We start from the raw sequence: 16,197 nt of genomic DNA, 5'->3' as shown, positions 1-16,197 counted from the left end.
GGAAACCTGCCCACCACGCCCTGGTTATACTCACACCCACCCAGGCAGGCTGCTGCCTTAGGACCCACTGCAATCCTGTCACTAGCGCATGTTCCAGGCCCCGACCTGGAGCTGGGGCCCTGGGTGACGCCATGGAAGGAAGGGGCTTGCAAGTCCCTGGGGGGCTGGGGCTGGGGCAGAGCGGGGAGGCAGACGAAGAAAAGAGGTCTGGGCTTCAATGTGTGTGTGTGTGTGGGGGGGTGCCACGAGGCACCGTGGGAGTCCTGGCAGGACAGACTTTTAATTTTGCCTGGGGGAAGTCAGGGATGGGTTCCCAAGAGATGACATTGGAGCTGGGCTGTGGGGGCACACAGGGAGTCTGCCAAGTGGCGAAGCAGCAGCAAGGCTGCATTCCAGGCAGACAGGACGGTACGTGCAAGGGGAGAGATGGGCCGACAGGTCCAGGTGAAGAAGCGGGGTGCTTGGCGTGGCTGCCGCTCCGAGCCCCTGGCTGCCAGCCTCTATCGGTGCCCATCATGGGCCACAAGTGTTTGCCAGATCAGAGAAGGGACGGACAGGAAGCCACCTCCACTGGGCCGTCTCTGTACCACCTGCTCCTGCCAGCCTGACGCCGAAGCTGAAGGGCCGTAATGCAGTCTGTTCACACAATGGGCATTGTCCTAGGTGTGGAGCTAACAGAATAGCTGATGATGACTTAGAGAAGGGTAAAGTGCCGCCAGCTGTGCCTTTCTGGTGGACCTTTTTCAGTCGTGTGCAGCAATGTGGAGCCTAGACTCTCCCCCCCCCCCCCCCCACAGAGGCCTATTACCACCCCCTGGGAATGCAGCTGTCTTCAGAAATGTTCTCTGCTCTCCTATAGGCCATTGGCCTAGCTGTGATCTCAGCCTCCAGCTTAATACTTTAAGAATGGACGTGGGGGGCCCAGCACGTTGGCATGGCAGTGCCACATATGGACACCGGTACTTGTTCTGGCTGCTCCACTTCCCAACCAGTTCCCTGCTAGTGGCCTGGGACACACAGCAGAGGATGGCCCAAGTGCTTGGGCCTCTGCCACCCACATGGGAGACCTGGAAGAAGCTCCTAGTTCCTGGCTTCGGCCTGGCTCAGCCCTGGGCTGTTGTGGCCACTTGGGGAGTGAACCAGTGGATGGAAGACCTCTCTCTCGTAACTCTGCCTTTCAAATAAATAACCAGGATCTTCTAGTCTCTGCAGTTGAGTACCCAGGGCAAAGACCTCCCAGAGCTATCACAAAACACAGAAAATCCACCACTACTCCATGTAACTTTTCTGTGTGCATCTGTTTTGCTATTCTGACCCAGCTGTTGCTCAAACCCCTGATGAGGACTGGCACGTCAGCTCTGATAAGTGGAAGCTGCCTGGCAGACCCCACCACATCTCCTCTCCAAGCCCATGGGCTGCAAGAGAGATATTGAAGTTAGGGGACCAAACTCAAGTCCCAGCTCTCCCAGGAGTGCCACATGCCCAGTCCAGCCACCGCCTGAGCTCAAGGTCCCCACACCTTGCCCGCAGTTCTGGAGGTCCCAAAGCCCACCAAGAGCTCTCTCTGTCCCAGGAGGCCACTGAAGAGGTGTTTGCTTTGAGGACCTCTCCTGCACAGGCTGGGATGCTGGTTGGCCTGGGCAAAACCACAGCCTTTTGGCTGGTGCCCCTGTGCCTGTCCTCGGCAGCTCCAGCCCCGGGCTTGGCCTGCAGCAGGCCCTCAGTCAATATTGGCAGAGGAAGGGTGTGTGGCCCTGCCGCTCAGAGGCAGGGTGTTCCCTGCAGAATCCAGATGTCACTCCCTTTTGTCTTGTCCTCGTCCTCCTCCCACGGCTTCCCTCACACAAGGGCAGGGGACCCTCTGCCTGCTTTGCCCAAAGCTCGGGCGGGGGGGATGGGCAGGTGGGGTCTAGTTGAGAGCTCCCCTTTTACTGACTTTGCATGCGTTCCTTTTCTGAGAGTTGAACAAAGTTCTAGACTTTACAACTTTTCAGATTGCTCTGACATCCTCCCTGATAAGGAGTCTAAGGCCAGAGGACACCCGGCCAACAAAAGGATTCCCGGCCTGGTGTTTCACCCTCTACCTCCTTCTATCCTGGCTGGTCTTTCCAGAAAGCCAATGCTGGCCCACGGCGGAAGCCTCAGGTACACGGTCCCCTGAGAGTCATTTCCTGGGAGCCTTCAAGTGATGTCAGGACTCTCGCATGGCTGAGCGTCCCCAGCACCCCCACGGTGGCCCCGGAGGCAGAGGGTGCTCACCGGGCTGTAGGGCAGAGACCAGAGGAGAGGGCGGGCAGGCGCAGTTATCGGCGGCACCAGCAAGGAGGTGCTGGGCACCCTGCCAGCGGCCGCTCACACATCCTGATTTAAGCACTGCACAGCAGCTGGGGTGGGGTAGGGGGAGATTGCTCCCACTTCACAGAGGAGAAAGTGGGAGGCTCAGAGAGGAAGAGGTGCGTGCATAGCCAGAGGGCCCTTGGATTCCCTGAAGTTTCTAGTTGGGGGGTCTCTGGTGCCAAATTCTGCTCCCTTCCTGCTCGGATCCTCCCCCCTGCTTCCGGGTTTGGGTTCCTGAAGGAAACAAGGTTTCTACCTGGTGCTTTCTATGTAGGTCAGACTCGGTTCCAGCAGCCACGCTCTGCGCTTCGCCTGCTCCGAGCAGAGACAGCCCCGTCTCAAGCTCAGAAACTTTTTGGCCACCTCACTGGATTTTGCTCCAAGGCAGGGTTGGCAAACTAAGGCCTCTGGGCCAAATGCAGTGGCCGGCTCAGAACAGGCTTTGGATTTCTAAGCAGCAGGGGACAGGTGACCAACAGTTTGTGATTATGTGAAAACTAATATTCAATCCCAATTTCAGTGACCACTGGGTTTTACTGGAACACAGCCACACACGTGTGTTTATGTCTTGTTTATGGCTGCTTTTATGCCACAACGCCAGAGCTGAGTGGTTGGGACAGGCAGAAACCAGATGGTTCAGGAAGCTGACAATTTTTACTACTATTTGGCCTTTACAGAACAAGTTTGCCAACCTCTGCTTTAATCCCCAGGTGCCCTGAACCCAAAGTGTGAAACTGCCCAAGATTGTCAAAGCCTCCCAGGAAAAATCAGATCCTCCCTAAATAATCCGAGAAGTGTGCATCCTATGGGATGCTAAACGCAATTGACTAGCCCTCTGGGCTGTGTGCCCAGACCCTCAGACTGGAACGGGACCTTGGAGATGCTGCCACCCTGGAGGTGGTATGCATTCAATGGTGAGATGGGGCATATGCAAAGGTCACTGTCACTCCCAGCACACAAGTGTAAGTCCCACCTCCACTGGGGGGGCCTTAAAAAAGTCTCTTCCTACGAACAGGTGTTTGGCTCAGCAGTGAAGACACCTGCATTTGCTCACCTCCTGACTCCAGCTGCCCGCGAAGGAACATCCGGGTGGTGATGGCTCAGTGACTGGGCTCCTGCGACCCACGTGGGGGACCTGGATTGAGTTCTCAGCTCCCAGTTTATGGGCTTTTGAGGGGTAAACCAACAGATGGGAGTTCCTCTTTACGTCTCTCTCTCTCAAAAAATAAGTCTTTTTCCTAAAGCTTCAGTTCTCCCTGAGAGGTTTTTCCAAGAAAAAAAATTACTTTGCTAAAGAAAAGCTATGCCTGAATTCATGTTTCCAACCCTATCCTAGCCAATGGGGCCTCGATGACAAACTAACCCTAATCCCTGCCCAGGGAACTTGACATTTCAGTCGAGGGCTAAGGCAGAAAATAAATGCTTGTCATAACATCAGGTGGTGAATCTGCATCACGGTGGGACATGCCTGTAATGGAATAGTACGCAGCTGTTGGAAAGAACGCAGCACATCTGCACATGCTGACTGATACCCGAGGAGCCCTGGGGCTTGTACAACGGCGCTGGCTGGGGTGCGCAGAGACAGGCGCTGCACATATTGGGCTGGTGAGCAAGAAGGGCCAGGCAGAACAATGGAGAAAGCATGATCCAGTTGCACAAACATGACATTTGTAGGCATGCATCAACACATGCATGACAAGAGATCTGTGAAGGCAAGCACCAATGCGTTACAGCTGGAGAAGACATTCTTTCGCCTGTTAAGTGTCATGAGATTTGGTTCTATGACTTCTGTATTAGAAAAAAATTGGAATATCAGGAACTCTATTGGACACAGCTCTGGGGCCCATGCTTGCCCTCCCTGCGCCCCAGAAGTCTCAGAGCAAGCGGCAACCCCACAACACAACACACCATGTAAAGATTCAAAAAGTTCGTGGAAAATGGAATTCAAATTTTATCTTGAAGGAAAAAATATTTGAAGTTCATGCAGGATGGGCATAGCAGGTAAAGCCACCATCTGCAGCGCCAGCATCCCATGTGGGTGCCAGTTCGAGTCCCAGCTGCTCCACTTCCAATCTAGCTCCCTACTAAGTGTGCCTGGGAAAGCAGTGAAAGATAGCTCAAGAGCTTGGGTCCCTGCACCCACGTGGGAGACCCAGGTGAAGGTCCTGGCCCCTGGCTTTGGTCTGGCTCAGTCCCGGCTGTTGCAGCCATTTGGGGAGCAAAGCAGTGGATGGGAAATCCCTCCCTTTCCATTTCTCCCTCTCGTTCTCTGTAACTCTGCCTTTCACAGGTTTTCCATAGTATGCATTTTCCATGAACTTTATGAAGACCCCACTTATATCTGGGAGATAGGGGTGGGCGGCTCCACACACATGAACAGCTTAAATCTTTTACAAATCAGCATCTTAGAAAGATGACGTTAATTCATCCTTATACACCCCACATGCTGGCTGTGTGGGAACAGCCTCCTGTCTGGGGGCCTGGAGGGGTGAGTGGGCAGGAGCAAGGACAGGCACCAGCAACAGGGGCACTGTGCATTCACAAGGCTAACTCCCAAGGGGGCAGCTGCCCATGCCTCTGTCAGGCTGTGGCTGGTGGGCTCAGTGAGGGGCTACTCCGCAGAGAGGATTAGGGCCAGGATGGAGCCTGCAGGTAGGCGGAGTTGCTGGGCAGTGCCCGGCATGCAGTGTCCCTCACAATAGTGATGGCAAAGCGAGCTGTCTGGACACTCAAGCTGTGCTCAGACCAGCGCCCAGTGCCACCATTCGTGGACTGCCACCACCAGGCTGTGGACAGCGATGACGCGGCCACGCCCACTGGGACACCGGACTTCACAACTACCGTGTCACATGATGGGTGGTTGTGAGCTCGGTGCTGCTCCTGGCCATGCCATGGGTAAGGGCTGGGAGGAGAGGGGAGCCCGGAGTAGCACGCCAGCCCCGGGGGGCCGGGACCCTGAGCGGGAGCTCTGATACAGTTGTGTGGGCTGCTCCAAGTTATCACACACCAGGGGGAGCCGGAGGAGGCAGCAGCCAGGGGCAGGAGGAGGTTCTGCTGGAGTCTCCTCAAGCTGGGCCCCAGCCCAAGAGGCCTCCCCCCCCTTTCTCCAGCAGAGGGCCCTACAGCCATCTGGTGGCTCCGGGGCTCCTGCTGGGCTGTGAAAGGCCTCCTGGGCACTGCCCAGCTCCCAAGGGACCCAGACACCAGTGCCAACGAGAGGTGCGGCTGGCCTAAGGTCAGACAGTAGAGCTGATTCGGAAGCAGGGTCCTCTACTCCCCACTCCCACACAAGTGGGCAGGGGGAACCGGAAGTCTGGGCCAAGCCATTCGGGCAGATGTTCTGTCCCCAGAGGCCTCGGCAGCCACATGTCCCATCAGCTGGGGCCTGCCAAGAGCTCTCTCCACTTCAGAGCACGTGGAGACCCTGGGGAGGCAAAAGCCAGTGAAGCCCTAGAAAGGGCAAACGCGACCTTCCGCCGGCCGGGGTGCGAGGCCCGCTCAGTTACTGCGAAATCCCGTGTTCATGCGTCAGCTACTGCCAGGCCCAGTGGCTGGAGGACAGAGCCTCAGGCTCCACTCCACCCCGCCCTCTGAGGGAAGTAACAATCGCAGGTTTGTTTTGGTGGCCAGGGCTGGGCCTGTTGACCTGGACACAGCCTCTCGGAGCTTATGAGTCCAGCCAGGAGCTGTCCTGGCCTCTGCCATCCTAGGGACGCCGGTTACCAGACTGAGTGGCTTTGTCACCTCTGTGCCCAGAAGGGGGGTGGGGGGAAGGGGTTTCAGGCTGCAAGCCAGCGATGCACACTTTCTCCTTTGTTCCAGGCCTCCTGCAGTCTGCCAGCCTGGGGGAGAGGGGAAGGGATGCCCACACCCCTGGTGCTGGAGCAGAGGTCTGGGTCCCGACACCCCGTGACCAGGAGGCACCGGGCGAAGCTGAGCTCCCTGAAGTCACAAGCTGATTACTGCGGATTTGGGGCTGACCCAGCTCCGGAGCAAGTAGGGTCGGATCCCTGGGTGGCTCAGCAGTGGGCAAGGATCATCTCGGAGCTGTGTACATTGTTTGTCCGCCCCGACTGACCACACAAAGGGCCTTTCCATCTAAAATAGCCACCAGGCGGATTGAGGGCACAGGGCCAGTCTCACCTCATCTACCGGAGCAGCGAGGCCCACACATTACAGAGAAGGAAACCAAGGCTGCAGCAAAGCGGCTTCTCCAAGGTCAAATGCTTCATGGGAACAGTTAATGTTTCGTTTGCACTCACAGAAGTGAGTCAAATCAGCCGAATCCAACTTTTAGACTCCTGCTGCATCCACACAGCTTGGAAAGTCCTACCTCCCCAGGGACAGATGATGGGGGCGGAGGTGAGAAAGAAAGTGGCTCCTTTTTTTTTTTTAACTGCTGCAGAGCCCCTCCAATCTTTTGTGAAAGCCTTAACTTGGACAAGTGTCTTCCCTTCTCTGTCATCCGCCAAACCAAGGTCTGGGCCATGGCTGGAAGACCCCTCCGACTACGGCTTTCCTTATCATTGTTACCATCTTGGAACGGCTGGCAGTGTGTTGGGGGGGTGGGCTCAGTGTGCGACCTTGGCAAAGTCATTTTTTATTAGGACTATACAGCTGCTGTGACTTGTGGGCAGATGGGAGGATTCCAGGAGCTAACAGCCTCAAAAGTCCCTCTCGGAGGACCCAAATGCAGGCAGGGAGGGGGAAGCCCAAGGCAGAACCACGGGGGCTCTGGGCCTGGCATGCCCCGCCCAGCTTCCTGAGAAACCATTAAAGCTAGGAGCTTTAATGATTAACCTGAGTGATTCATACTAGCGGGGGGGGGGGGAGGCATCCTGGCCCCCAAATGCTCCCATCACCAGAATACCGGACTTTTGGACAGAGGCCAAGACCCAGGTACAGGTGGCGGGAGGCGCAGGAACATTTTTGGGGCGTCCGTGGGGACAGATACTCTAATGATGGAAATAGAGCAAGCTGAGCTTCAAAACCCATCTGCAGGGCTTCATCGGTGGTGCGCCTGGGGCCACCAGGAGAGCCCCACAGATCCCCGATTTCTTCTGACTGCGGGGCAGAGCCTGGTCAGCCAGGCGGAGGCAGGGGCAGGGTCAGCCCAGAGTTCTCCCAAAGGTGCGAGACATCCCCAGATAGGGCTCAGCCTTGCCTGCTGCTCACGGGGGATCGTGGGTGAACTGGCTGGGATGCGACGGGACTCCTCCTGTCCCCGCCTTCCTTCCGACTCAGTTAAGCTCATTACTACAAACTGCAAGGCGCACAACAGAACAGGAGTGAGTCAGCCCAGTCAAGTCCCAGGTCCTAGGAGATGAAGGGGGGCAGAGCAGAACCAAGGTTTCGGAGCCAGACACACAGGCAAGCGATCCAAGCTCTCCTGGCACCAGCTTAACATCCTGCACAGAAAGGCCGGGCTGGCTGATCAGATCGGCAGGCTCCGAAGGCCAGGACTGCATTCTGGAATGTACACAAGGTGACCCCTGGGGGACTTAGAATCCCCTACCATCTACCTCATATTTGTTTCTTGAAAGTTCTACCTCCTGCAGACATATAATCTACTAACATCATAACGCATGCATATCGTGTATATTTAGAGTATATAAACATTTGCATTTAATTTATAAATACAGACAAACCACAAGGAAGGAGGGGCTGCAAGCTGTTTACTGATGGGGTGGGTGGTGGAAAGTGTGGTGAGCACAGCACCAAAGCACGGTGCAGCCTTTGGAACGGGCTGGCACAAGGACGGCCCTTGACGTGAAGCTAACGCTGTCCCCTCCACCCAAAATTTAAGAAGTGCCCTGAAAAGGGGCAGTGGCGACAGAACCAAAAGCCCTTTCTGAGTAGCCTGGGTTCCGATCCAGCTCGGCCAAGCTGGGTGATTTCAGGAAAGGTACTTCCCTTCTCTGAGTTCAGCCCGGGGAGGAACCAGCAGGGCTGGACGGTGAGCGACACGGCAAAGGCTTTTAGCCAAGGGCCCAGGAAACCATGAGTGGCTGTCGATTCTCCCTTCCACTTTTCTGTCTCCACACCTCCTCTGCATTGATCCACTCCACTCGGAAACGCCCGTGTCTGGGGTCTCAAGGCTAAACAGAATTTTGTCTTGCGGAAGAGAAACTGAGGCCCAACAGGCGAAGTGGCCGCCAGAGCCCTGAGATGGCACAGGGACCTGTCGGGACTTCAGCCCTGGCCACGAGCTGCCAGCGCTCCTCCTCGGCTTCCATCTAGTGACACCCCACCGTGGTGCCACCTGCGCCTGCGCAGAGCCTGTCCAGAGGGGACAGCTTCCTCCAGGTCTCACCTCACCTGCAGCCCCAGGGCGAGGGCAGGATGGAGCAAGTCCTCTGGCTTCACAGGTATGTGGGGAGGCCTTTTCCCAGCGGAGGCTGCGGCCTGGCGCCACGGCTCTCAGTCCCACTGACACCTCCACGGCCCGCGGAGCGGGGCAGTTCTGAGTTCAGAGCCACCCCTCGTCCCAGGAAGAAAGGGCGGGGGCACTCTACTCTGGTGCCTTCCCAGCCGGACAGGAGAAAATCCAAGTAAGAAAGAGAGCGTTTCAAAAGAAAAAAAAAAGTGACTTGAAAATGATATAGACTGGGGGGAGGGGGGAGAGGAAAGGAACCTAACACCGTCCTATACATCAAGAGTGTGTTGAAAAGAAACCTCTCTGCGGACAAGCTATAAGGACCCCTTACAGGACAAGCCGGTCTACAGAGGGAACGAGACCCCGTGGCGCCAGCGGTCTGCCCCCGAGGGTCCTCGTCGGTACAGAGGCAGAGGCCCTCGTACCCCGGCCCTGGGCGTGCGCTGGGCCCGAGCAGCTGCAACCCGGGGCGCCTCCCCGGCCCCGGCCCCCGGAGCCCGCGCTGCTCCTCAGAGCACATCCTCGGGCCCGGGCAAAAAAAAACTTCGGGGTCAGTACGACTATTAAGGAAGGGCCTCGGAGATCGGCCGTTCGTTCCCCACCTCCCCGCTGGGGCCAGGCACGCCCGGTCCGAGCCGGGCCCGAAGAGCGTCTCCCGCCGCGGCACCCCGGGAGGCCGGCTCGAGGCCGGTCAACGCCTCAGGCCAGGCCGTGCACTCCGTGCCGCGCCCGGGCGCGGGTAGCCGCGGACCCCAGCCGGCCGAGCGCGGGCGGGTCCCGCCTCCTCCGCGCGCCGGGGCCGGGCCGGGGGCTCGGCCGGCTCAGCCAATGGGCGCCACGCTCGGGCCCCCTCCCCCGCCCCGGGAGGAGCCGGCGCAGGGCCGCCGCCGCCGAGGTCGTGCGCGACGTGCGGCGCCCGGGCCCTGTGTCCCCGGCCCCCGCCGGGCCGCGTGGACGGCACGGCGCCCCCGGAAGGAAGCCAGGTATGGAGAGCGGGCGCCAGCTACGCACGCGGCGCTCTCCGGCCCGCCACATCCCCAGCCGAAGGCGCCCCGCGTGCGCCGCGCCGGCGGGGCGCTCGCTGCGCTGGGGACCCGCGCCGCGCCGGCTTGGAGAGGCGCCCAAGGCGGCCGCGCGGTCGGGGAGGCCAGGGCCACGCAGGGGCCGGCAGGATCGGCGCCTTTGTTCCGGGCGGGGAGGCCCGCGGCGCGCCGCTCACCTTGCTGCTGGGTTCCATGGCCGCGCTGCGCTAGTGGTTCTGGCAGTGCTGGGTGCGCGGGCGGCGCTCTGCGACTCGGATCCCGAGACTCCGACGGCGGCTGACTCCGACTTGGGTCGCTCGGCCTCTCGCTGCCTGGCGCGCTCGTCCTGGGTCCGGCACGCTCGCCGGTGCTGCCCTGGCCTCCGGCCTCCTGCCTCCTGCCTCCTGGCCGAGAGCGCGCGGACAGCCGCGTTTATAGGACCCCAGCCATTGGCTGGCGCCGCCGGTGTGTCGGGGGGTGTGGGCAGAGCTCGGGGCGGGGCCTGGGGCCCACGGCCCACACGTCCGGGGCGGGGCGCGGCGGGGAGGGGGCGCTCGGGAGGGGGCGGAGGGCGCGGGCCGGGCCTCGCTGCTGCTGCCGCGCTTCCCGGCTCGCGGAGCTCCGGGGCCGGGAGGGCGCTCGCTGTGTGACCCTGGGCGAGCGCGCGCGCCTCTCTGAGCCTCGGTGGCCTCCTCCGGCAAAATGGTGGCGCCGGTACCCGGCTGTAAGGCGAGCGAGCCGGGAGCGGCCGGGGAGAGCGCTTCAGACCCAGGACGCTGCCTCCGAGTGACTTCGGGAAATAGGGGTGACCGCGGCGTCGTTAGGAAGATTGAGTGAGTGAATATTGAAAGTGGCCAGCACAGTACCTGCCCGCAGGAGTCTAGGAGGGAGACCAAGCAGGTCCGGCCCCGGGGCTGGGTTCGCCCTCCTCTTCCGATCCCCCACATTCCTGTTGGCCAGCCAGGCCTCTCTGCGGCACCGGCTGGGCTCCCGGCCTGGAGACCCGTACCCACGTCTCACCTGGGCCCCAGAATCACCACCTCTGCCACGCTGCCTTCTCCCTCCGGATATTCAGGTGCATCCCGGGTGATGGGTACCATAGGCAGCTCAGCCTCAAGCTTAAGGACGCAGGAGAGCTCCAGCTTGGCCCAGCTCTGCTGCAAGCAGGCACTTTTACCCAAGCTTGTAGAACATGGAATTAAAAGGTAAGCTGGCTGCCCTGCAAAAAAAAAAATCTTGAGATCCATGTTTTTTTTTTTTTTTTTTTTTTCTCCATTCAGTTTTTGGAACCCCTAGGTGTGCCAGCCTGGTATGGTCCAGGCAGGCTCCTGGTCTGGGAGCCTGTTTTCTTGTGCATCAACTCTGATGTGCATGAGAGTTAGAAGCGCCAGAGGAGCCCATGAGGGCCTCAGTCCAGGCTGTCACACAGCGGGACCTCACTGTTGCCTGTGAGGTCACGTGGTGTCCTCTGCTCCACCGGTGCGTTGCTTGGGGGTACAGTGAAGGGAAACCTCCAGCCCCACCCAGTCCCCAGGTCTGCCCGAGGTCCCGAGGTTGGGCCGGGAGTCTTTTTCCCTGAGGAGGGGATCCTGGTGGGGTTATTTATTGTCTATTGGAAACAGGGAGGCTGCGCTGACCACATGACCCCAGGAGTTCTCTGGGCAGGGTGTCTGGTGCTGGCTGGCGAGCTCGCCTAGTTTGGCTTGAAGCCCTGAGGGAGAGGCAGGCCCTTTCTGGGCACTGCTGCCCATGGCTCCGATTTCTGTGGGCTGGGAGGTGGGGATCCGCGGATCTGCTCACCCCACCGTCTACACCACTGCATCTCCCTGCCGGCTGCTGCCAGCTGCAATGTGCAGGGCCTCTGTCTCCTCCGCTCTCACCTCCTGCCATCCCGGACACGTTCATTCCCCTGCTCTCATGCAAGGAATGAGGCCCGAGCTCCGGGACATCAGTGCGCAAGCTCAGCCCTTCTCTCCCCGCCAGCACCTCACAGCCACATCTGTGCTCTGCCTGCCAAGAACCCCTCAGGCATGGGTCCTCCCCCAGAAAATGTTCCTGATCCCCCCAAGGTGGGATCTGTCTCTCCTGCTCCTGTCCTTGGTCTTCCCCAGACTGGGAGCACCTTGAGAACAGCTCCTGTAGCTGGGACGCCTGGTGGGGAGTGAAGGGGTGAACAAATGAATGAAGAATGAATGAACAAGCGAGCAGCTGGTCTGGGTTGCGAGTGTCTTTCCCTCGCACTCCAGTCGGTTCTACCAACACTTGCAGTCTTTCCTGAAGGAACTTTGGGGTTTTGCTGTCTCCCCGCTCCCCCCGAAGCTCCGTGCTTCCTCACACTTCCAGGACACTGCCTCTCCCGGGTTGTGGGTTTGCCTCACTCAGCCCCTGAGTCACACTCACTAAGCAGACACCTTTTCCTTCCCCATGCTGGCCTTGGGCTGTCACTTTCCCAGGAACAGGGGCACGAGAGCTCACTGCTCGCCCTGAACTGGAGAGGAGACAGGAGGGAGGATGAGCAGCAGCAACACCAAGTTCAGGTGTAGGGATAAAAATGTATGCCCGGTAGGGGGGCAGGTTAGGCCACTGCCTGGGACGCTGCATCCCATCTCAGAGTGTCTGGTTCCAGTCTTCACTAGTCCACACTTCTGATCCAGCTTCCTGTTGATGCACCTGGGAGGCAGCATTTGATGGCCCAAGTACTTGGGTTCCTGCCTCCCACATGGGAAACCCAGATAGAGTTCCCGGCTCCTGGCTTTGGTCTGGCCAGCCCCTGCTGTTGCAGGCATTTGGCGGGTGAACCAGGGGATAAAAGATCTCTCTCTCTCTCTCTCTCTCTCTCTCTCTCTGTCTTTCAAATTAAAAACAAAACACAAGGGGCTGGCACTGTGGCGCAGCAGGTTAATGCCCTGGCCTGAAGCACTGGCATCCCATATGGGCACTGTTTTGAGACCCGGCTGCTCCTCCTCCAATCCAGCTCTCTGCTATGGCCTGGGAAAGCAGTAGAAGATGGCTCAGGTCCTTGAGCCCCTGCACCCATGTGGGAGACCCAGAAGAAGCTCCTGACTCTTGGCTGCAGATCAGCGTAGCTCCGGCCTTTGTGGCCAATTGGGGAGTGAACCATCAGATGGAAGACCTCTCTCTCTCTGCCTCTCCTCTGTGTAACTCTGACTTTCAAATAAATAAATATTTCAAAACAAAACAAAACACAAGAATGTGTACAGGAGAACAACTTGTCCTACAAGGGAAGGAGAGAGTAGAGAGAGCTTCAGCAAAGGGGTTCGTGTTGATCTGCGTCTAAGAGGCTGAATACGAGTTCATCAGGTGGATGGGGAGGGCTGTACTTGGCAAGGGAAAGCACGTGCCAAGGTCGCAGTCAGAGAGCTAAAGGGACCAAAGACTCTGGACAGCACCCAGGGCACCCAGGGTCAGACTCCTGAGACCCAGCCCTGCTCTTTGCTTGCCAAGCGTCCCTGAGCTCCCTTCTCTGAGCCTCAGGATGCACATCTGTAAAGTGGGTGCGACAGTCCCCTTTTGGGTCACCCCTGGGAATAACAGATGTGTGTACAGGTCCATCCAAACAAGCTGGACTACTTCTTGTACAGTCCACCCCCATGGACGGTCAGGAGGGCACTCAAGGTCGAAGCGAAGTGACCGGGAGCACAGCTTAGCTCCGCCCAGCTCCACTCCACCTGCCCAAACACAGACACACACACACACACCCCCATGACACACCTGCTGGAAATCCCATGTCTAGGTGTCCTGTCTCTGTAAATGGTTTATGAGCCCCCCGGGAGGGGGTACTGGAGGGGGGGCAAATTCATCAGAAGTTACTGACGCTGGACCAGAGGCGAGGCTTGTAATTTTGGCGACTGAGTCCTTGGGAGCAGAATTTAACTGCAACTACTACGGAGGTAGCACCAGGAAAAGCCCAAGGAAGTAGTGAAGGCCTGGTGCAGGGACGAGAGCAGGAGCACCTGCCTGGTGGGCAGACACGAAGGTGCAGGGGAAGCCGGAGAGCCGGCCACGTCCTCCCAAGCAGGGGCCAAGGAGAAAGAAGATGAAAGTTGGAGGCATCTGGGCGAGAGGAGTCTGAAGCGGTGGGATCACAGAGGACCCCCAGATGCCAGGTACCAGGACTAGGGGTTTACTCCGTGGACGTCAGAGTTTTTGAGTGAGGGAGGCACCTGGAGATATCTCCGCCTCTCACAGGCCTACCATACCTGCGGCTCTAAAGCGAGTGCGAGGAGGCTCCAGCACAGAGCCCCCCCCCCCCCCCCCCGCACTGGGTCTGGAGGGAGCTGGTGTCCCCTCTCCCAGTCTGCACCCACAGCCGCAGCCTTTGTTCCCTGGAGGCTGCCTTCAGCCCTGGAAGGAACTCGGGCTTTTCTGGGTCCGGTTCCACGCAGTCCCAGCCCCAGCCGGTCGGAGGAAAAGAGCTCCCAGGGGCCGGAGAGGAGGTGCCAGGTGCACAGGCTGATGCTGGCGCCGTGCGTGCCCGAGCGCACGCACCGTGGGTGGGACGCAGCGGAGTGTGGGTGGAGGCGGGGCCGAGCAGCTCAGGAGTCGCGGGTGAGTAGGGCGAGCCTGGAAAAGACTGTTTCTCCTTTAAAGGCAAGTGTGCCTGGCAGCCAGGAGAAAAGGCTCTGCCGAGTCAGCTGCTGCTGATGCAAAGGGGGCTCGCGGGAGCAGGGATGGGCGAACCCCTAATCCGCGCGATGTTTTGCAACTGCAGGTGAATGCAGTGTGGGACTCCGGGCGGGCCTGATGGGCCGGGCTCGACCGCCTTCCGGGTTTAGTATGTTCACTCTGATTTGCACACTTCCAACCACCTGCTCCCAGGACGCTTTTCAGCGTCCCTTCTCTGTCCCCTGTGTGCCCCTCCCTGGCCCCCTGCAAGCGCTCTCACCAATGCCGTGAACACCTACTCGGTGATGCTGGGGGCTACCAAAGGAGCCTGTCCCTTCTCCATTCTCTCCTGAGCGCCAGGCTTGTCCAGACAGCTGCCTGCCTCTAGGCTAGCCCTTGGCATGTCCCACTGGCCACGCTAAAAGCTGAACAACTCGTTGCTCCTCTGGCGGCCGGTTGCCCCAGCCTGAGTGCCCAGTATCCAGTGGACTCTGGATTTCTGAAATCCCACCGATCTCCACACATTCTCTCCACCCGCACAAGCCACAGCTGCCGCTCATTCCTCGTCCCAGCCGCCACCACACTGGTCTCTCCAAAAGGCACCGCGGGCTGTGCACGTCCCTGCCTCTTGTGAGCATCTTTCCGTGGCACGCAACAACGTGGCTAGACTTGGCAGAGGTCCTATGGAGTGACAGGCCAATGTGCAGAAGCATGTGACTGCGAGGAAACAACGCACAGCTGGCCTACAGGACCAGAGTTCTGGGCCCAGTTACCTTAGGAAGGCAGGGGCAGGGTGACTGTGAGGGGAGCGGGGCCTGGGCATGGGCAGGTGGAGACCTGATCAACAGTCTCGATGTTTTCCTTCTGCCCCGAGCTTCCGTGTGAGTCAGCACCGCAAGGTGAACCAATCCTGTCTTCACTTCACATTTCGGTATTTTGTCATCATGGTTTTGTTTTGTTTTGTTTTTCTTTCTCATTTTCATTTTTTTTTTCAGAAGCATTGCATCAAAAATATTATTCAAGGCAGACATTTGGCACGGTGGTTAACATTGCTTGAGAGACCTGGATTCCATCATAATGTTCCTGGTTCAAGTCCCAGGTCCACTTCCAATTCCAGCTACCCTAGAAGACAGCAGAAGCTGGTCTGAAGTCCTGGGCTCCCTGCCACCCATACGGAAGACCCGGACTGGGTTTCTGGCTCCTGGCTTCACCCTGGCCCAGACCTGGCTTTTGTGGGCTTTGGGGAAGTGAGCAAGTATGTGGAAGATCTCCCTCTCTCTCACTCTGTCTCTCTGTGTGTGTGTGTGTCTCTCTCTGTCTCTTTCCCACTCTCTGCCTTTCAAGCAAAATGAAGAAATAAATAAAGATTTTAAAAGCCAAAAATATTCTTTATCTAGATGACTGAATTTATTGGCACCCCATCCCCGCTATGTTTTCTGCGAGAGACCAGTGCCTCTCTTACCACCCTCTGCTCCTGTCCCTGCTGGTGACATTTGTACCTCATCCGGGTGCCAGTACACATATGTGTTCACTTTGTAAAAATGCATGGAACTGTGTATATCCCCAGTTCCTGTTGCTTATTCTGTGCATATTGTGCTTCAATTAACACTCTTTTTTTTAACTTGAATTCCTTGTGACCCCTGGACCAGAAACAGTACATTCAGTTAATTTAATTTCCACAGAAAGTCTATGAATAATTTTTAAGACTTATTTATTTATTTGAAAGGCGGGGTGACAGAGAAAGAGGGACAGACAGAGAGAGCTCTTCCATCTGCTGGTTCATTCCCCAAGTGGCCACCAACAGCCAGATGTAGGCGAGGTTGGAGGAGCCCAGAG

General features: G+C 58.2%; 1 protein-coding gene and 1 long non-coding RNA gene across 3 annotated transcripts in view; one reads left to right on the top strand and one right to left on the bottom strand.

Moving 5' to 3' along the window:
• SLC2A1 (solute carrier family 2 member 1) overlaps nucleotides 1–10,076 on the bottom strand; it is a 29,659-nt gene extending 19,583 nt beyond the window's left edge. The window contains 1 exon segment of the mRNA NM_001105687.1: nucleotides 9,933–10,076. Within this exon segment, the coding sequence (NP_001099157.1) occupies nucleotides 9,933–9,950 (18 nt within the window). The 5' untranslated portion in view covers nucleotides 9,951–10,076.
• Nucleotides 10,077–10,354: 278 nt separating this feature from the next.
• Nucleotides 10,355–15,744, top strand: LOC127493468 (uncharacterized). 2 transcript variants are annotated; one of them, XR_007923670.2, is made up of 3 exons: nucleotides 10,355–10,940; nucleotides 12,610–14,304; nucleotides 15,357–15,744. It is a non-coding gene; the product is annotated as an uncharacterized lncRNA (long non-coding RNA). The 2 variants fall into 2 exon arrangements; XR_011390180.1 differs by lacking the exon at nucleotides 12,610–14,304.
• The last annotated feature ends 453 nt before the right edge of the window (nucleotides 15,745–16,197 follow it).

Source organism: Oryctolagus cuniculus, chromosome 7 (assembly GCF_964237555.1).
Source record: "Oryctolagus cuniculus chromosome 7, mOryCun1.1, whole genome shotgun sequence".
NCBI lineage: Eukaryota > Metazoa > Chordata > Mammalia > Lagomorpha > Leporidae > Oryctolagus > Oryctolagus cuniculus.
This window is presented reverse-complemented; position numbering and strand designations above follow the sequence as displayed.